The sequence below is a fragment of the Mandrillus leucophaeus genome, unplaced genomic scaffold (genome assembly GCF_000951045.1).
Source record: "Mandrillus leucophaeus isolate KB7577 unplaced genomic scaffold, Mleu.le_1.0 Scaffold265, whole genome shotgun sequence".
In the NCBI taxonomy this organism is placed as follows: domain Eukaryota; kingdom Metazoa; phylum Chordata; class Mammalia; order Primates; family Cercopithecidae; genus Mandrillus; species Mandrillus leucophaeus.
Window position 1 is genome coordinate 1,251,494 of NW_012102754.1, and position 21,555 is coordinate 1,273,048.

Genomic DNA, 21,555 nt, shown 5'->3' on the forward strand with positions numbered 1-21,555 from the left:
AATTATTGATACATGCAGCAACATGGATGAATCTCAAATGCATTATGCTGAAAGAAGCCAGACAAAAAAGAATATCTAGTGTATGATTTAATATAGTATATGATCTACATAAAATTTAGAAAATACATGCTAATGACAAAGTAAATTGATGGCTTTCTGGGGAGGAGAGGAAAGAAGTGAGTAGGAAAGAGGGATTGCAGAAGGACATGGAGGGAACACTGGAGGGCTTTTGTTATCTTGATTGTAGTGATGATTTCACAGGTGTATACATATGCCAAATGTGTGTAATTGTACACTTTAAATATATGCATTTATTTTGTGTAAGTTATACCTCAGTAAGGCTGTTAAATTCCACATTCACAAGTGCTCCTATGGTGCATGACTACTGTGCAGCTCTCCCACCTGCATCTCCAACTTTTTCATACTCTTACTTGCAAAATGAGACCAGTGATTGCATGCTTGGAGGTTGCGGAATTGTCAAATTGCTTTGAAGTTTTTAAGCAGTCACTTTCAGTTTTTAAACTAATGTCTTTGTCAGTGGTAAGGAGTAGTCTCGTCTGTGCACCACACTTTGAGTCACATTGAGAGTAGTGCTTCCACACTATTTTATATACACTTTTTTCCTTCTCAGAGTGAAGCCGTTCTGTATGTGTCATTCTGAAACTGTTCTATCCTTATCATGGTTGCACTATGATTTGATTAATCTGTGTTCTGGTGTATGAACTCTGGCAATGAGTGTATGTGATTTTCTTAGCATGACTCCTAGGAAATTAACTAGATCTGATAAAACATGCTGCCGAGTTTCAGCGTACATTATATTACAGCTTTAGTATAACATTCCCAGGCTCTGATTTTTTAAGGAATCATGTAAAAGTTTAATGCAATATAAGAACTTTTTAAACTGTGGTGTGCTGGAGCATACCAGGGACCTCGCATGGTAAAATTTGTTTTCATGTCTTGGCTGTCCAAGTGAACTGGATGGCTTGGGGCCAGTTGCCAGAACCTCTCTCAGCCTCTGTTTACTCTTTAAAGATAGGGCAACAATTAATTGCCTCTCAGGATTAGTGATACAGTGGAAGTGCTTTATAAACTGAAAAGTGAGTCAGGTGCACTGGCTCACTCCTGTAATTCCAGCACTTTGGGAGGTGGAGGTGGATCACTTGAGGCCAGGAGTTTGAGATCAGCCTGGCCAACATGGCAAAATCCTGTCTTTACTAAGAATACAAAAATTAGCTGGACTTGGTGGCATGCACTTGTAATCCCAGCTACTCGGGAGGTTGAGGCACAAGAATTTCTTGAACCTGGGAGGCAGAGGTTGTAGTTAACCAAGATTACGCCACTGCACTCCAGCCTGGGTAAAATAAAATAAAAAAATTATAAACTCAAAAGGGCTATATGTGTTTATTTTACTGGATATATTTCTAAGCTTCATCTGGGAGAGTTACTATATTTTCGGGAATATAAGGCCCATATTTTGAAAATAATTTGGAAAATAGTTCTTAGAAATGGTGACTTTTACAGAGTATCTTGCTTTTTACATATAGGTTTAAGAACTGAGAGATACACTTGAAATAATTTGCTTTTTTCCTCTTTGCAGGCAATTGTTCTCTTAACTGAATTAATTAGAGAAAACTTCAGGAACAGCAAATTAAAACAGTGCCTTTTACCAACCCTTGGGGAGCTGATCTATCTTGTAGCCACCCAGGTGAGACTGTCTGATTAACTCTATTGCTGTTTGACATGTTCTGACATACTCTGGCTGACAAGTATTAATATCCTATAAAAGTTTTCTGACTTTGCCCCTTAGAGCATGCCTAAGGAACTTAGGATAAATTTTACCTCTTGGGGAGAGAATTTCTCAGTGTTTCTCGGTCTCTTTCTATCTTACCCTGTCTCCCTCCTCCCTTCCTTCCAGTGCCTCTTTTGCTTTGAAATGTATGCGATTTGAAGGCCACATTTTAAAACCAATGAACTGAAAGTTCGTAAGGTATTCCCAAGGTTGCTGCCATCCTTGACTCCTTTAGGCAAGAGGAGACCATTGGTTCTTTCCATAGAAAGCTCCATTTCAGTTTAAGTAAAACACAACTTTGTGCAAATACAGCTTTAAACATGACTATGGACATTTGTGAAGGCAGAATTTGACTTCTTATATCTAAAGTTACAATATGGAAGTGCTACTGAATTCAACAAGGCAAAATTTAATATTCCATTAATGTGGTTTTAAAAAAAAGAATATTGTGGAATAGATAGTGATAAGTTATGGATTAGTCATTTAATGTCATACTCTGAGAGTTTTAAATACTGGTAAGTTATAAGTAATTAAGGAACTTCTGTCATTGTATTTCTTTGTTTGTTTGTTTTGAGATAGAGTCTCACTCTGTTGCCCAGGTTGGAGTATGGTAGCATGATCATGGCTCACGGCAGCCTCGACCTCCTGGGCTCAGATCATCCTCCCACCTCAGCCTCCTGGGTAGCTGGGACTACATCTGTGCACCTCCGTGCCTGGCTAATTTTTTTGTATATTTTGTGAAGATGGGGTTTTGCCATGTTGCCTAGGCTGGTCTCGAATTCCTGGGCTCAAGTGATTTGCCCACCTTGGCCTCCCAAAGTGCTGGGATTACAGGTGTGAGCCACTGTACGTGACTGTCATTGTATGTCTTGAGTTTTGGTTCTAGCACTTGCTCAATTGTTACATAACCTCAATATCCTTAGTATCTAAATTAAACTGACTTTCTGAACAATCATAATTTTAAGGCGGTTACCATGATTGTTATAAAACATCAGTATTTTGACTTATTTAACTTCATAATTAGTACTGATAGCTGGTACAGCAAATTTGTCTTCTTTGTTCTTTCTGTGAGTGTCTTGACTATTCCTGGCCCTTCGCATATCAGAATAAATTTTAGAATCAGCTTGTCCAATTCTGCAAATCATCTATTTTTTAAAACTACACTGATTATGCAGATAAATTTGAGGAGAACTGATATATTTATGATTTTGAGTCTTCCAAATCACATTTGGAATTGTACTGAATCTGTGTATTGATTGGGAAAGTATTTATATCTTTATGATATTTATATAGTCCTCCAATGCACAAAAAGTATTTACATATATTAACATATTAACAAATTTTATTACAATTCTTTTATTCTATACAGAATGCCTTTGTACATCTTTCTTTGGTTGAATTTATTCTCAGGTAATTTTGTATTTCAAAGGGATAACATATTCACGAACCTGGAACACAAGAAAGTGAAGAAAGGTATATGGGGAGAAATCTTTTTCCTAGTTTTGTACCCCATCTGTCTAGTTCCCCAATAAATATTATAATTATATGTAATCTAATATAAATATTATAAAATACAAATATAATTTCTTATATTTACAGAGTGAATTTTGTACATATGAGCAAATACAAATGTAGATTTTGTGTCATTTTATACAACAGGTAGAAACTCACTTTTTTCGCTCAATAGTTATACACTATTAGGAACAGTACATGGAGCAACATAGTATTGGAAGTTCTGGCCAGGGCAATCAGGCAAGAGAAAGAAATAAAGGGTATTTAAATAGGAAGAGAGGAAGTGAAATTGTCTCTGTTTGCAGATGACATGATTCTATATTTAGAAACCCCCCTCGTCTCAGCCCAAAAACTCCTTAAGCTGATAAGCAATTTCAGCAAAGTTTCAGAATACAAAATCAGCGTGCAAAAATCACAAGCATTCCTATACATCAACAATAGACAAGCAGAGATCCAAATCATGAATGAACTGCCATTGATAATTGCTACAAAGAGAATACAATACTTAAGAATACAGCTAACAAGGGACAGGAAGGACCTCTTCAAGGAGAACTACAAACCATTGCTCAAGGAAATAAGAGAGAACACAAACAAATGGAAAAACATTGTATCTTCATGGATAGGAAGAATCAGTATCATGAAAATAGCCGTACTGCCCAAAGTAATTTATAGATTCAATGCTATTCCCATCAAACTACTATTGACATTCTTCACAGAATTAGAAAAAACTACTTTAAATTTCATGTGGAACCGAAGAGAGCCTGTATAGCCAAGACAATCCTAAGCAAAAAGAACAAAGCTGAAAGCATCACACTACTTGACTGCAAGGCTGCAGTAACCAAAACAGCATGGTACTGGTACAAAACAGACATATAGCCCAATGGAACAGAACAGAGACCTCAGAAATAACCCACACATCTACAACCATCTGATTTTCAACAAACCTGACAAAAACAAGCTATGGGGAAAAGGTTCCCTATTTGATAAATGGTGCTGGAAAAACTGGCCAGCCATATGCAGAGAACTGAAACTGGACCCATTCCTTACACCTTATACAAAAATTAACTCAAGATGGTTAAAGACTTAAATGTAAAGCCCAAAACCATAAAAACCCTAGAAGAAGACCTAGACAGTACCATTTAGGACATAGGCATGGGCAAAGACTTCATGACAAAAACACCAAAAGCAATGGCAACAAAAGCCAAAATTGACAAATGGAATCTAATTAAACTAAAGAGCTTCTGCATGGCAAAATAAACTAGCATTAGAGTGAACAGACAACCTACAGAATGGGAGACAATTTTTGCAATCTACCCATCTGACAAAGGTCTAACATCCAGAATCTACAAGTTACTTAAACAAATTTACAAGAAAAAAGCAAACAACCCATCAAAAAGTGGGCAAAGGATATGAACAGACACTTCTCAAAATAAGACATCTGTGCAGCCAACAAACATATGAAAAAAAGCTCATCATCCCTGATCATTAGAGAAATGCAAATCAAAACCACAATGAGATGCCATCTCATACCAGTCAGAATGGCAATTATTAAAAAGTCAAGAAACAAAAATGCTGGTGAGGCTGTGGAGAAATAAGAACACTTTTGGACTGCTGTTGGGACTGTAGATTGGTTCAACCATTGTGGAGGATGATTCCTCAGGGATCTAGAACCAGAAATATGATTTGGCCCAGCAATCCCATTACTGGGTATACACCCAAAGGAATATACATTGTTCTACTATAAAGACACATGAACACGTATGTTTATTGCAGCACTATTTACAATAGCAGAGACATGGAACCAACCCAAATGCCCATCAGTGATAGACTGGATAAAGAAAGTGTGGCACACATACACCATGGAATTCTATGCAGCAGTAAAAAAGAATGAGCTCATATCCTTTGCAGGGCCATGGATGAATCTGGAAGCCATCATCCTCAGCAAACTAACACAGGAACAGAAAACCCAACACTACATGTTCTCACTCATAAATGGAAGTTGAACAATGAGAACACATAGACACAGGGAGGGGAACAACACACACCAGGGCCTGTCAGGGGATGGGGAGCAAGGGGAGGGAGAGCATTAGGACAAATACCTAATGCATGTGGGGCCTAAAACCTAGATGATGGGTTGATAGGTACAGCAAACCACTCTGGCACATGTATACCTATGTAATCTGCATGTCCTGCACATGTGTCCTGGAACCTAAAATTAAAAAAAAATGTGTATATATATACACACGCACACACAAATATATGTGTATATATATGTATGTATACATAACAATGTGAATGTAAACTTTATTTTTCAACATAAGCTCCATCAAGGTCAAGATACTTTGGTAAGCGATGATACTAGCCATTAAAAAAAAAGACTCTTATATGGAGATACGTACACTGGAGCTATTTCTTAATAATTAACATAGGTATATTTCTCAATCAGTACTTGTAGCTCCGTGCTTCCTCTTCTTTTCATGTAATAGAACATTTCCATCCCAGCACTTTTGGAGGCTGGGGCAGGAGGATCTCTTGAGCCTAGGAGTTTGAGACCACCCTGGTCAACATGTGAAACCTTGTCTAAAAAACTTGCAAAAATTAGCTGTGTGTAGTGGTGTGCACCTGTAGTTCCAGCTACTTGGGAGGCTGAGGTGGGAAGATTGCTTTAGCCTAGGAGGTTGAGGCTGCAGTCAGCCATGATTGTGCCACTGCACTCCAGTCTGGGTGTCAGAGCAAGATCCTGTCAAATAAATAAATGAATAAATAAATAAATAAATAAGAGAACATTCCCTGTGCGATGTACATTATGTGCCAAGTTTTGTGAAAGGTACTTTTCCTTGCAGTTCTTTGGGGATAGGGCTGGAGAATTTATTTCTACTTTACCACTATTTTGGACCCTCAAGGTCTTGACATCAAGGCTCAAACTTACAAAGTTTTGTATGCCCCCAGAGAAAATAAAACTTCAGTGCTCAGTTTATCCCATGCTTTCAATTGTCTGTTTTTTGGCTTAATTATTCTTTATTATCTTGTCAGATCTTTGATGCATTTTAAGGATGTCAAAATAAAACCAGTTGCTTTCATTAGAAGAGTAATCAGGTACCTGGTCTGCTATCTTACCAATAATGAGAGTCTAGTCTGATTCTTCTTTTTTTGGTCCTATAGTTTTTCCTCCCTGCCCCCTGCTTGAGATATAATTGGTATAAAATAAACACATATTTAAAGATCACAATTTGATAAATGTTTATTTATGTATACACCTATGAAATCATCACTACACACAAAAAATGAACCTATCACCTCCAAAAGTTTCCTTAGCATCCTTTTTAATCCCTTCCTGTCTCCATACTCCATACATACTATATAAAGTTTTGCTTTCTTTATATAGACTTGTTTGCATTTTCTAGAATTTTATGCAGATAGAATCATACAGAATCATGTTCCTACTAGATCTAAAAGTAGATCTAGAGTATAATTTTTCTTGGCATATACTTTTTTTTTTTAGGATGGGGTCTCATTCTCTCACCCAGGCTGGAGTGCAGTGACACGATCTTGGCTCACTGCAACCTCCACCTCCTGGGTTCAAGCGATTCTCCTGTTTCAGCCTCCTGAGTAGCTTGGACTCTAAGTGTGTACCACCACACCCAGCTAATTTTTGTATTTTTAGTAGAAACGGGATTTTGCTACATTGGCCAGGCTGGTCTCGAACTCCTGACCTCAAGTGATCTGCCTGCCTCAGTCTCCCAAAGTGTGGAGATTACAGGTGTTAGCTACCACTCCTAGCCCTTGGTATATACTTTAATTGAATACAAGCTAGGCTATTTGAATAAAGGGATGATAATGTGGCTATGAAATTTAACTGCATCTCCTGATAGCAAACTGGAAAAGGAAGTTAAGTCCCTGAATCTACAAAAATAAATAACTTTTCAGGACATGAGGGCTTTGTGGAATTGTCACTTTGACTATAATAAACCTTAAAAATCTCAGGTCAGTGCTGATCTGTTGGGACTGAGCTGAAGTGATTATATATAGTATATATAATATACCAACCTAAGTCTTGTTGGCTCTCTAGTAACACCCTAAGGCTTACGGACAGAAGGTCAGACCTTATTCTGTAGAGGATATTATAAGGCAACACCTTTTCAGTTTGTGTATTTTTCTTGCTTTTGTCAAGGATACCTGTCACCCTGAGTTCAGGTATTCTTATTTTGTCTTTTTTGTTTTATTGCATAATTTCTTTCTTCTTGCCTTGCTCATAGTCACAGCCGAAGTCTCTCTTATTACCTTCTAGGCCCTCATGGGCTGGCTCTTCAGAATCTCTCTGACCTAATTCCTCACTACCTTCCTACTCACTCCTTCCAGCTATACTGACCTCCCCACAGTTCTTTAAACCCACTATGCCATGCTTCTGCCTCACCATATTGACATTTGCTGTTCCTTCTGCTTGTAATATTTTCTTCTGAGTTCTTTGTATTTTCTCTCTGCTCAAAAATCCCTTCAGAAAACCTTTCCCTGGCTATGAGTGATCTGAGATGGAGCCAGCCTGTCTACAGTCTTTCTGCAACCTCTTACTCTGCTGTTTTTCTTTATAGCACTTGTCATTATCTTGACTTACTTATTTTGTTTACTTCTTTAAAAAAAAAATCTCGGCCGGGCATGGTGGCTCATGCCTGTAATCCCAGCACTTTGGGAGGCTAAGGTGGGTAGATCACCTGAGGTCAGGAGTTCGAGACCAGCCTAGCCAACATGGCGAAACCCTGTCTCTACTAAAACTACAAAAAATTAGCCGGGCATGGTGGCTCAGGCTTGTAATTCCAGCAGCTTGGGAGGTTGAGGCAGGAGAATCACTTGAACCTAGGAGGCAGAGGTTGCGATGAGCTGAGATCATGCCACTGCACTCCAGCCTGGGCAACAAGAACGAAACTTCATATCAAAAACAAAATGAAACAAACAAAAAACCGGAAAATAACAAAAACAAAATGAAACAAAAAAATCTCGGTCTTTCCCTGAGCACTTAATATTAAGGAAGAAAATGTATCTGCCTCTTTATGGTTTACGGCCATTATTAAGAGGAGTTTCTGGTGCACAGTAGGTGCTTTTTTCATGCATGAACTGCACCAAGGCCAGTGGGACAGGAGAGAAGTGAGGAAGGAGGCAGGGTTGGAGAGACTGGCAGGGACATGATCATGAAGGGCTCCTCGCCAGTCCGATGTCTTGGTCTTGATCCGAAGAGCAAGGGGAACTCATTAAAGAGTTTTAAGAAGAGTAATTATGTCAGCTGATTTGCATGCCAAAAAGATAATTCTGGTTTAAATGTGGAGAGTAGTGGAGACTGAAGACAAGATTCTGAGAGCCTGGATGAGAGTAAGCAACGTAGGACCAAAACTAGGAGAGAGAAGTGGGTATTTCAGGAAAGGGAAAGTCAGGACTGAATGTAGTTTAAGGCCCAATTTAAAGGCCTAAGAGGGATCTGTTGGATTTAATGACATGAAAGTCACTGGTAACTCAACAAGAGCTTTTTATATATTTATTTATTTTCCCTGGAATGAGGGAGATAGAAGAAATCATATTGGAGTGGGTTGAGGCGTTAGTGGAAGGTGAGGAAACTGAGAAAGTCAGTGTAAAGTGAGGATAGTTGTGAAAAGGGGCCAAGGGATGAGGAAGGTCTTCTTTTTAAAATGAGTGACCCTATTCAGGTGGAAACAGGAAAGATCCAGAGGGGATAAGATGTTGAAAATTTAGGAGCAATAAGGGATAGTCCATTAGCTAATGACCCTGAGGAGGGCAGGATGGGAATGGGATCCTGAGCCCAAGTGGAGGGAGATGAATGGAGGAACCTGTCCTATCATAACCATTGGGCAGAAGGAGCAGATGGCTTTATGTGGAGGAAAGTTTGCCTTTCCTTTCTCAGAACTTCCATTCTTTTTATGTGTGTTGGAGGAAAGTAGGGGAAGTGGTGGGAGGGTCATAGGTTTAAAATAGCCTTTTCAGGGAGGGTGGTGATAAGAGAAATAGTATGGCTGGAGATTGATGTTGAAGGTCCCCTGAGGATGCTGATCCCAAGTAAGTAATGGACTCTGTGCTCTGTGGTGCCACCTTCTCTAAGGGCCCAGTTGCCTGAGAGCAGACTTAGAGAAAACAAGCTGCTGGCTTTCGCAGAGGTTGAGGTTTCCCAAACAAGGGTAAAGGGGCAACTAAAGAGACCGATAGTTCAAGTTTGGGGCAGGAGTGATTAAATGATGGGCCAGGGATTCTAAGTGGCTGGGAGTGAAGTAGGTGATCTGTTGAGGGAAAGAAGAGGGGCCAGGGGAGAGGGCACAGAGTCCACTGATGTTAAGAGTTGTGGTGGGCATTTTAAATAAGGGAAGAATAAGGGAAGGAAAGAAAGTTGTGTTTGCAAGTTAAATTTAGTGTGAATTAGTGATTTTTGAGTTGGAGCAGCTCCTGATCATAATGTCCAGGGTATAACCATATGTGGAATTCTATAATCAAGTAAGGGTATGGTTTTAATGGGTCGTGATTCTTCTCATGGGTATAAAATCCTTTTGGATTAGTAATGTACTAATTCTTTTTTAAAATTTCAACTTTATTTTAGATTCAGGGGGTACATGTGTAGGTTTGTTACATGAATAGATTGCATGATGCTGAGGTTTGGGGTATGACTGATCCTGCCTCCCAGGTAGTGAACATAGTAGTCAATATGCAGTTTTTCAGCCCTTACTCCTATCCCACCCTCCCCACTTACAGTAGTCCCTAATGTCTTTTGTTCCTATCTTCTATGTGTACACCATGTTTAGTTCTCACAAGTGAGAACACATGGTATTTAATTTTCTGTTCTTGCTTCAATTAGCTTAAGATAATGGCCTCCAGCTGCATCCATGTTGCTGCAGTAGTATTTCATGGTAGATATATACTACATTTTCTTTATCCAGTTCACTGTTGATGGGCACCTAAGTTGATTCCATGTTTTTGCTCTTGTGAATAGTGCTACGACGAACATATAAGTGTGTGTGTGTGTTTTTGGTGGAATGATGTATTTTCCTTTGGGTATATAACCAGTAATGAGATTACTAGTTCAAATGGTAGTTCTAGTTTTAGTTATTTGAGCTATCTCCAAACTGTTTTTCATAGTAGCTGAAGTAAGTTAATAACGTACTAGTTCTGTCATTTGGACAATCTTGAGTATGTTCTGTAAGTAGAACCTAATTTTTTCTGCTTTAAAAATTAATTTTTTTCATCTTTCTGTGTGGTACCTGATTTATTTTCTGATTGTATTTGATAGGCTGCAGGAGTGTGCTTGAGGTTATTACACTAATTTGGTTAATCTTCTGGGAGAGAATTGTTGCTCATGTCATTAAAATCAGTGTACCTGCTCATTTGCTTGTTTTATTTAGCTCCTTTTCTTACTGGGTAACATACTACCTTTTACTTGTGCTTGTGAATTATCCTAAGATATTACTCAAACTTGTGTTTTCTATGCTTTCAGATCATTCCAGATAATGTAATACTTTTAAGATAGTTGTATCTGTATTATCATCTACAATTATCATTAGATTGATGTATCTGTCAGATCATATTGGATCATATTGTCATTTCTCAAGTTTTTAAATCTAGCTTCTATTGAGGGGATCTTACCCATATCATAGATAATGCAGTGAGAAATAGAATAAATACCTTGTATATACAATGCAGTAAAAGATTCTTGATCTAGTCATTATCGTCAGGTAGTAAGTAATACTTTAAATAGATTATTAGGTTTTAGATAGTTTGTGTACTTGGAGCTGTGCCATTTGCTTGAACGGGTTAATATCTTTTGTGCTGTTAGCTTCACTGCCTTTTTTTTTCCCACTTCATTTTAGGAAGGAAAAAAAAAGAACCCTAGAGAGTGCTGGGCTGTTCCCTTGGCTGCATACACAGTGCTAATGAGGTGCCTTCGGGAAGGGGTAAGTCTCCTTTGTTGTCCTCTGTAGATGCTGGCAATTGTAATAACCCTTCAGGCACTGTATGAGGATTGTAGCCTGCAGCGGTGCAGGAGCTTGTCAACTAAGTATTGCTCCTGAATTTAAATAATCCTGACAACCCACCATGAGCAAGTGACCTACAGTGGAGCAAGTGTAAAAATGATCTAGCTTTCTCATTCACTTGTTCAAATGTCTTGCTTTTTAAAGGAATGATAGCTTATATAAACAATGTAACTAGCATTCAATAGCATATTCTTAATGACCCTCCCCCCTCCCGCCTTAAAGTTATTGATACACCAGTTTAGTAAGGTAGGTGTGTGCAGAGAATTTTCTGTGAGCCCGAGACAACCCGTGATTATCTTGTCAGATCGCCATTTTGAGGTTTAGAAACAGGGAAGCTTCTAATATCCATTGATTTTAATATTAAGTAGTATTTATTATGTGATGTGATTTTTCAGTTTATTCACATCATTTCTTAAGCAATTGTTAATGGCTGAAAGCCAGCCAGCTGGCCAACAAACCAACTCATCTATATGTAGCTCCCACGTGTAACTATGTAAAGGATTTAGTAACCAACCTAAAAGGCTGGCATTTTCTGTTTGCATTAAATCATTTGACATTGTTTCACCCAAGGCAAAGCCATAGGGTGAAAACATTCCTTCAGGAATGAAAAAGATTTATCAGGATAAACATCTTTCTTTTGAGTTCATTGCTTCCTACTTTATATGGTAACAGAATCGTGTTCTAAGTGTAGAAAAACTCCCCGAGGTTTTCCCCTAGTGATCCAGAAGAAAAGTTTGAGCTCTTCCCAGTCTGTAGGTTTGAATACCTAGTCATTTGTTGTTATGGGATATGATGTATATTAACAATTGTACTTTGTCAATGATATGAAAATTAAAGTCATTCTCAGCTATCATCAAAAGACATGTTTGGGTTTAGCATTGAAAGCTTCAAGGTAGGTGCACTTAGAGGCACACGGATGAAAAAATTCCTGTTCACACACAGACCTCATCTATTGTGGGAGCGAAAATAAAAACATAAAGTGGAATATGTCAAACACATGAATGCAAAAGAACAAAATATAGGAACTCAAGGGAGAGAGAAGACTTCTAGGGATCCTGTTGACAGTGTAAAAGTCATTATTGTGAATAGTGCTGTGATAAGCGTGGGAGTAAAAGAGTGCAGTTGTTTCTTTGATATACTGGTTTTCTTTCTTTAGCAAATATACCCAGCAGTGGGACTGCTGGATCATATGGTAGCTCTACTTTTAGTTTTTTTTTTTTGAGGAAACTCCATACTGTTTTCTATAATGGCTGTACTAATTTACATTCTCACCAACAGTATAGAAGAGTTGTCCTTTCTTCACATCCTTGCCAGCATCTGTTGTCTTTTTGATAATCGCCATTTTAATTGGAGTGAGATGGTATCTTATTGTGGTTTTGATTTGCATTTCCCTGATGATTAGCGTTGTTGAGACTTTGGTTATGTACCTGCTAGCAATTTTTATGTCTTCTTTTGAGAAATGTCTTTTCAGATCATTTGTCCATTTTCAAATTGGGTTGTTTGTTGGTTTGTTTGTTTGATTTTTGCTATTGAGTTGAAGTCCTTATATATCTGGTTATTTTTTAAAAAATTTCCACTGTTATGTTAGATTTAGGGGGTACATGTGCAGGTTTGCTATATGGGTATATTGCGTGATGCTGTGGTTTGGGGTTATGACGATCCTGTCACCCAGGTAGTGAGCCTAGTATCCAGTAGGTAGTTTTTCAGCCCTTATTCTCTGTCCACCCTCTCCCCTCTAGAAATCTCCAGTGTCTGTCGTTTTCTTCTTTCTGTCCACTTATACCCAATGTTAGTCCCACTTATAAGTGAGAACACATGGTATTTGGTTTTCTGTACCTGCTTTAATCTGTTTAGGATAATGGCTTCCAGCTGCATCCATGTTGTTGCAAAGAACATGATTTTATAATTTTTTTATGGCTGCATAGTTTTTTATAATGTATATGTACTACATTTTCTTTATCCACATATTCTGGTTATTAATCTCTTAGCTAAGATATGGAATCAACCTAAGTGACCATCAGTGAATGAATGGATACGGAAAATGTGGCGTATGTACACCATGAAATATTATTTAGCTAAACAGTAAATAGATCGGTTCTTAATGCTGAACTCTATATAAATGGAATGGCTCCATATTCTTTTGAGACTTAATTCTTTTGCTTTTAAAGCTAGGTTAGTTTACATGCTGATTGTGTAAACTATAGCTCATTTGGACCACTGTGTAGATGTTGTTGAAATATGCCTCAGTGCACGTGCGTGAGTACATACACACACACACGCACACACACACACACAGTTTCCCCACATCACTGAGTGAAAGTCTGTCTTCTCTCCCCTGCTCTGCAGTGTCACCTCTGTCACATCAATTGGCATGTCTCTTTCTGGGCTCTATTTGGTTCTGCTGGTCTACTTATTTCTGGATTCTGTGTGTGTATGTGTGTGCATGCATGTGTGTGTATCAATTTGTACCCCACCTGCAGGGTATGGAAGTACTCATTAACCCGTATCTTCCCAAACATTTGACAGAGGTGAACTTTAAATTTTTGTCAATCTGGTGGGCATTAAGTGGTTTATTTTTATTTTTTTGAGACAGGATCTCACTCTGTCACCCTGGCTCCCTGCAGCCTCCGCCTCTGGGATCAAGTAATCCTCCTGCCTCAGCCTCCCGAGTAGCTGGGACTACACATGCATACTACTATGCCCGGCTAATTTTTGTATTTGTAGAGACAAGAGTTTCACCATGTCGCCCAGGCTGGTCTCTAACTCATAGGCTCTAGGGATCCACCTCCCTTGGCCTCCCAGAGAGTTGGGATTACAGATGCCAGCCACTGTGCCCAGCCATCATTTCTTATAGTAGTTTTAACATGTATTTCCCTGATTACTAATGAGGATGACCATCCTTTTCTATTTACCTTGTTTTTTGGGCTTCCTGTTTTGAAAAGTGCTTGTCAAGTCTTAAACTTGTTTTTTTCCTATTGCTTTTTAGGAACTCTGTACCCTCTACAACCTATTATTATAAAATGTTTCAAGCATTAGAAAAGGAAAGGAAGCTGTAATAATCACCTTTGTTTCCATCACCTAGATTAAACAGTAAACATTTTGTCCTATTTGCTTTGCTGTAATATGTGTGTGTGAGTATATGTGTATCCATGTGCATGTGCATTTATTCATTTTCTTTACAGTGTCTATTGATAGGCAGAAGTTGTTAATTTTAATGTAGCCACTTTATATATAATATGTATATAGACTCTGTGTGTGTGTGTGTGTGTATGTGTGTGTGTATGTATGTGTGTATACGCATACAATCTTTCTGTGTTGCCCAGACTGGTCTTGAACTCCTGGACTCAAGCAGTCCTCCTGTCTCAGCCTCCCAGGTAGCTGGAATTATAGTCATGCATACCACCATGCTCTGTGTAGCTCAGTTTATCTATTCCTTTATGATTTGTGCTTTTTGTATCTTATGAAATGCTTCCCTCCTCCAACATCATTAAGAGAGTCTATTACATTTTGTTCTAAAAGTCTTATTTTTTCTTTTCCCATTTAGAGCTTTAATCTATTTGTAATTATCTTTGGTGCATGGTGCTATGTGTAGGTCCAGTTTGGTTTTTAAAAATAAAAATAGTCAAGTGAAGAATCCCCTATCCAGACCCAATTTAAGGTAGGAGCCCCCAGTGCCTACAACTAAGTATAAAAGATGTGAACAATAACTCCCCCATCTCCCTGCTATCTCACTGATCTGAGGAGGGCATTGAGGATGTATTTGCAGCTGGGAGTGCAGGTTGCAGGAGGGAAAGCCCACAAGAAACTAAAAGCATAAGCAGGTCCTCACTTGATTTACAGAATATTTCCTTCAAGAAGCCACAGTTGCTCTGACAGCTAATTTCTTAGCAGCAACAACTGTAGTAAAAAAAGTGAAATAGTATATTTGTTAATAAAGTGTTGTCAACTCACAAATGTATTGACATAAAATATATATTTCAAGAACAATAGAATAACCACGAATATGAAAAGAATTAGGAAAAAAGAAACAAAAAAGACATAAATGCAAAACAGATGGAACAAATAGCACAAAATATGATGGAAGTTATAAATGAAACTATGCCAACAATCACAATAAATGTAAATGGACTAAATAGTTAAGAGAAGACGACTATAAAACAGAATTAGGGCAGGCGTGGTGGCTCATGCCTGTAATCCCAGCACTTTGGGAGGCTGAGGCGGGTGGATCACGAGGTCAGCCTGACCAACATGGTGAAACCCTGTCTCTGCTAAAAATACAAATATTAGCTGGGCATGGTGGTGCATGCCTGTAATCCCAGCTACTCAGGAGACTGAGGCAGGAGAATCGCTTGAACCTGGGAGGCAGAGGTTGCAGTGAGTTGAGATCACACCACTACACTCCAGCCTGGGCAACAGAACAAGACTCCATCTCAAAAAAAACAAAAACAAAAACAAAACCGGAATTAGAAAATAAACAGTATGAAAAGACGTCTAAAACATAAATTTATAGAAAGACTGAAAGAGAATGAAAAAAGATACACATGTCATGTGTACTTAACCCAAAGAAGTGTGGTTAGCTATATGATTATCAGATAAAATAGGCTTTGGGTAAAAAGCAATATGGGAGATTTTTTAAGGTCACAAAATAATGATGAAAATTATAATAAACCAAGGGAAAAGGCAATCTAAAATTTTAATGTATCTAATAACTAGCAGTCAAAATACATGAAAGCAAAATATGACAAAATTGCAACCCTAAGAGGGCAATTTAAACACATCTCTCAGTACCTGATAGAACAGACAAAAAACAATCAGCATAGAGAAGATCTACATCTGTCTAGAAAATTAACAAGCTTGACCTAATGTATAGAAAAAACATCTCTCTCCAAAGTGACAAAATTCACTGCCCCCCCAAGTATATATGTACTGAGCCATAAGGAAAATCTCAACAAATTCCAAAGAAGTGGAATATTCATATATCTTTCTTTCTAACCATAATCTCATTAAACTAAAAACAATAATAAAAAGATAAAGTAAAAAGCCAGAAAGGCAGATACTAAATGAGAAAGTGACAGAAAAGTTATAGATTTTGTTAAGCATACAAAGCTTGTATGGGGTAAAGCAGTCAAAGGCATATGAAAATTTACACAGAAATCCAACCAATATAAATCCATGAAAGATACTACATACAGATATTTCATCAGTTCTCACATGCCGAACCCAGCAAAGACAACCTTTAGAGCCTCCCCTGCGAGTAGACCTGCCACAGGAGGAGAGGCAGCACAAACCTCCCCTTTGCAGTGAAAATGCCACATTGTGTGTGCTTCTTACCCCATCACCTCTTTGGCAGCAGTCTACACTGCTCAGCACTGGCTGAGAATCGCTTCCCTCATACCACTCTCAATAGTTCACTCCAAGACACACTGGGCAACTCTGTACCTGGTAAGCCATTGTGAATCCAACTAATAATGGCATTCAGAAAGTTAGAAATCTTTGAATTATCAGATTCATAGTGATATTCAAAAGAAAGAAAATGACATCATTTCTGTTTCACACACACGTTGCCCACCTTCACTGCATAAAAGGGAAGGGGAATTGTGAGTGCCCACAAAGAACCTGATATTGATGGCACATACAGATTTCTTCATTAGGAAGAATAAATAAATTTAGACTGTAACAATTTAAAAAACCAGAAAATGTAACTGTACATTTTAACTCTTCTTAAAATCCAGGAGATTTAACCTATTTGTTCCTTGTTTAGGTAATTAGTGTCTAAAACATTTCAAAGATAACGTATATAATGGCTAACATTTCTAGTACTTTTTAAAAATTCAAGTCCAGTCTCTTTTAATTAAATATATAAATTATTTGTCACTGGCTTTCTCAAAAAGAAGAACAAAGAGCCCTAATTAAAAAGTAAAAATTAAATTTCCTCTTAGAAAATTTTACATCAAAATTATCTAATAAACTATAGTTCAGAAAATAATTTCTGAATTAAGAAAATATGAATAATAAAACCAACAGTTTATGTTCTGAATTTCAAATTTTTATTTTTATTTTTAAAATTTTGTTTTAAGTTCTAGGGTACATGCGCAGGATTGTTACATAGGTAAATGTGTGCCTTGGTGGTTTGGTACACCTATCAACCCATCACCTAAGTATTAAACCCAGCATGCATTAGCTATTTTTCCTAATGCTCCTCCCCCGCCTGCCCTGACAGGCCCCAGTATGCATTGTTCCCCTTCCTGTGTCCATGTGTTCTCATTGAACCTCACATTTTTAAATACAGCATATGCCAGGTGTCGGTTCAGTACCCATAATTATACAGACTATTGTGTGAGCTAAAAAATGTTGATTAGATACAAATGTATAAATTAATCTTCTCTAGACATGTGGAAATTCTCTAGGGGCTATTTCCAGCTTCTGTGTAGATTGTAGAGTAGACTGCTACCTGTCCCCCAAAAATGAACACCTTAAAAAAAAAGACAACTTTCTCAGCCTCCCTATTGTACATACATATGAAAGATATAGTATTTAAATTCAATGCCAAATATTTCTGAAATCAACACAGCAGTGATCCCAAGGAGAAAAGTTCTTTTTGCTAATGGGCACAAACTTGAAGGGCAAAGCAATGGAAGGGTAAGTCTTCAGACTCAGGGGTGGGACTCAACTCAGAAACACATGGAAGATCATTGGCACATTTTTTTTTTTTTAATAGCAAACACCACCAAGTGGAACCCCCAAAGTTTAGTCAATATGAAACCTCTAAGGAGTGGCAGATCCGAGACTGAAATTCCCATCTTTTAATTCCCAGCTCAAGATCTCTGAAATCCCAGCACCAGCTCTGAAATCGTTATTCCATATTATCATGGATGCCTTTTCTTCTATACTGCCCTACTCTTTTTTTTGAACAGTTATACCTGATCTTCCTATTTTTGGGTGTGTTCCACCAAAAGTTTTTCACTCTAAATACTTCCCTCTTTCCATCTGAGCATTTACATCTGTAACGAGGACAAAAAGATCGAACGTCTGTCTCACCCTTGGTTTGCGTTCTGTTTTGTTTTGTTTTGTTTTGTTTGTTTTTGAAACAGGGTCTTGCACTGTCACCCAGGCTGGAGTGCAGTGGTGTGATCACCGTTCATTGCAGCCTCGACCTCCTGGGCTGAAGTAATTTTCCCACCTCAGCCTCTGAGTAGCTGAGACTACAGGTGTGTGCCACCATGCCTGGCTAATGTTTGTATTTTTCTGTAGAGATGGGGTTTTGCCATGTTGCCCAGGCTTGTATTGAACTACTGGCTTAAGTGATCCTCCTGTCCTGGCTTCCCAAAGTGCTGGAAGGAATTACAGGTATGAGCCACCGTGCCTGGCCTCCCCATTGTTAAAATTATGGAAATCATGTTCACAAAGCAGGTTGGCCCGTTTGGAAAAGGCTGTCGTAGTTTCTCGGGTAACTCTAAAATAGAAAGCTACTGAAAATTACTTTAATACATTCATTACAGTCTCAGTATAAGATTATAGCTTCCTCTCCCAAAGCGTAACCGCAACATGACACAGGATGAGGTAGCTTTGAAAATGCTACATACAATATCCTCTTGAGTAGAATCGTAATTTAGAACTCTAAAAATTACCAGAAAGAAAACTGTCCAAGTTTGTTTAACCGAATGTGTTCCAACTTATTTGACTAGAAAACCCTTCATTCATGCAACATTTATGAATATCCCGTGGCAAATCTAGTTTTCTGTGAATAATGAACAAAACATTTATAATTTAAAACTAACATTGCCTTCTATGCAGAGATATACATGTCAATAAAATGAAGAAATAAAATTTCCATACTGTTTTCTTTCCAATACAAGGATTAGAAGGAAAAGGAAAAGAGTAATAACCAGAATCAATAGCCCATGTTTGGCCAGGCGCCATGGCTCAATCACACCTGTAATCCCAGCGATTTCAGAAGCTAAGGCAGGAGGATCGCTGGGCTCAAGTGATCCTTGAATGAAACCCCATCTTTAAAAAATTAAAAATATTAGCTGGGTGTACACCTGTAGTCCTACCTACTTAGTAGAATCATTTGAGCCCAGGAGTTTGAGGCTGTAGTGAGCTATGAGTGTACTACTGCATTCCAGCCTGGGTAACGGGGTGAGACTCCATCTCTAAAAATAAAATTTAAAAATAAATAAAGCCCAGATGCGGTGGCTTATACCTATAATCCCAGCACTATGGGAGGGCTAGGTGGGAGGATCACCTGAGGCCAAGAGTTTGGGACCAGCCCGGGCGACATAGTGAGGCTCCATCGCTACAAAAAAAAAAAAAAATTAAAATTAGCCCAGTGTAGTGGTGCATGCCTGTAGTCCCAGCTGCTCTGGAGGTTGAGGCAGAAGGATTGGTTGAGCCCAGGAGTACGAGGCTGCGATGAGCTATGCACACTATTGCTCTCCAGCCTGGGCAACAGCAAACCCTGTCTCAAATAAATAAATAAAATAAAATAAAATAATAGCCCATGCTCAGTAAGGTATATTACTAACTTTTGAATGTGAGGGGGGAAAAAAAGGAAATAAGCCAATTAGCATTTCAATAGATGTAAAAATGAGAGCTAGCCCAACAGTTTGAATGGACTGATGCCACAAAACTATACACTACTGAGGTGAAATTTTAGGTCAATTTTATATCTGTTTATCTTACATATAACCACAACTTTATTTTTGTCTTAAATTTTTAAAAATAGAGGTTGGGTCTCCTTAAGTTGCCCAGGCTTGTCTTGAACTCCTAAGCTCAAGCGATCCTCCTGCATTGGCCTCCCAAAGTGCTGGGATTACAGGTGTGAGCCACCACTCCTGGCCATTGCCACAACATTAAAGAAAGAGAGAAATAGAATAGAACAGACCACATTCTTGACTGTTAGGTAATACAACTTTATTTCAAAAAAGGGGAGTAAAGGCAATAAAATCCCACCCACCTGGAAAGTTTTAAACCATCTCATAAACAACCTTAGATGAAAGAAAATTTTAAAACGAAACTTGGGACTGTCTATATAGTAACAATAATGGAAACACTGCATGTCAAAACGAATGGGCTATTGCTGACACTAGATTGAAAGGAAAGTTCATAGCCTTAAATGATTTAATAATGACACAAGTAAGAAATAAAGCAAATGAAGTTACAAAACAATAAAAAGCTGGAGTACAGAGCTAGGGATAAAAAGCCATTTCTCTTTCCCAATAAATGAAGACAGGGCAGTGTCTTTCCTATACCTGGCCAGCATGTGGTATATAAATATAGTTTCATAAATGTTAACTCTAAAGAATTGGACCTATAGTGGAGAGCTAACTTAAGTAATAAACACATTAGCTGAATGTGATCAAGAATTCAAAGGAACTTCGGTCAGCTGTCATCTTATTCCAGTGTTTTCAAAATTAAATGTGTCTGTCTCTTACTGTTAGTGTTTTCATTGACTATGTTTTCTATTGTATACTAATATCAATTAATCTTCCTCAAATTTATAGATGTATTCTCAGTCAACATCCCAATAGATAAACTAAAGTTGATTTTAGAAATTACATGCAAATGAAAAAGGGCCAAAATACATTATTGAAAAAAGATTATATTGGTAGGGCAAAACATTGCATATATTGAAAATATATATTAAAAGTAAAGACTATTAACTTAGATAATGTGGCACAGAGATAAGTAGGCCAACAGAACCAAATAGAACCTAGAAAGAGACATGTCAATTGATATGACAGCGGTGACACTGCAGAGCAGGTGAGAGAAGACACACTTTGACTCAGTGATATGCAGAAACTGATTATCTATATTTACCTTTAAAATCAAAAATAGAAGTAAACATAGCACCACACACAAATATAATCTGAGTCTACATGCCTACTTTTCCAATAAAGAGCACCAAAATTAACATCTGAAATACTGACATTGGTTGTTTCACATTTGTGGATTGATCTTTCCTCTAAGGGCTTCAAAGTACCTGAATTTTTTTTTTTTTTGACTTATTTTGTTGTTTTAGTAATTCATTGAACCAAGAATATAGGATTTTCATTTCTTGCAGTATAGTGGACAACCCTATCCCTCTGAAAGCAACTAAAAATACTGGATATAAAATAATAATAAAAAAAAACCTTAAAAACATCTATAAAGTAGCACCAAATTCTTTTTTTTTTTTTTTTTTTGGAGACAGAGTCTCTCATTGAACCAAGAATATAGGATTTTCATTTCTTG

General features: G+C 37.9%; 1 protein-coding gene across 2 annotated transcripts in view; it reads left to right on the forward strand.

Annotated features, from left to right (window-relative positions):
• The window catches only part of ULK4 (unc-51 like kinase 4), a 780,596-nt gene that overhangs the window by 134,684 nt on the left and 624,357 nt on the right, over positions 1-21,555 (forward strand). For both annotated transcript variants that reach the window (XM_011984288.1, XM_011984289.1), the window contains 2 exons: positions 1,598-1,705; positions 11,158-11,241. In XM_011984288.1, the coding sequence (XP_011839678.1) occupies positions 1,598-1,705; positions 11,158-11,241 (192 nt within the window). The remainder of the gene's footprint in view (positions 1-1,597; positions 1,706-11,157; positions 11,242-21,555) is intronic.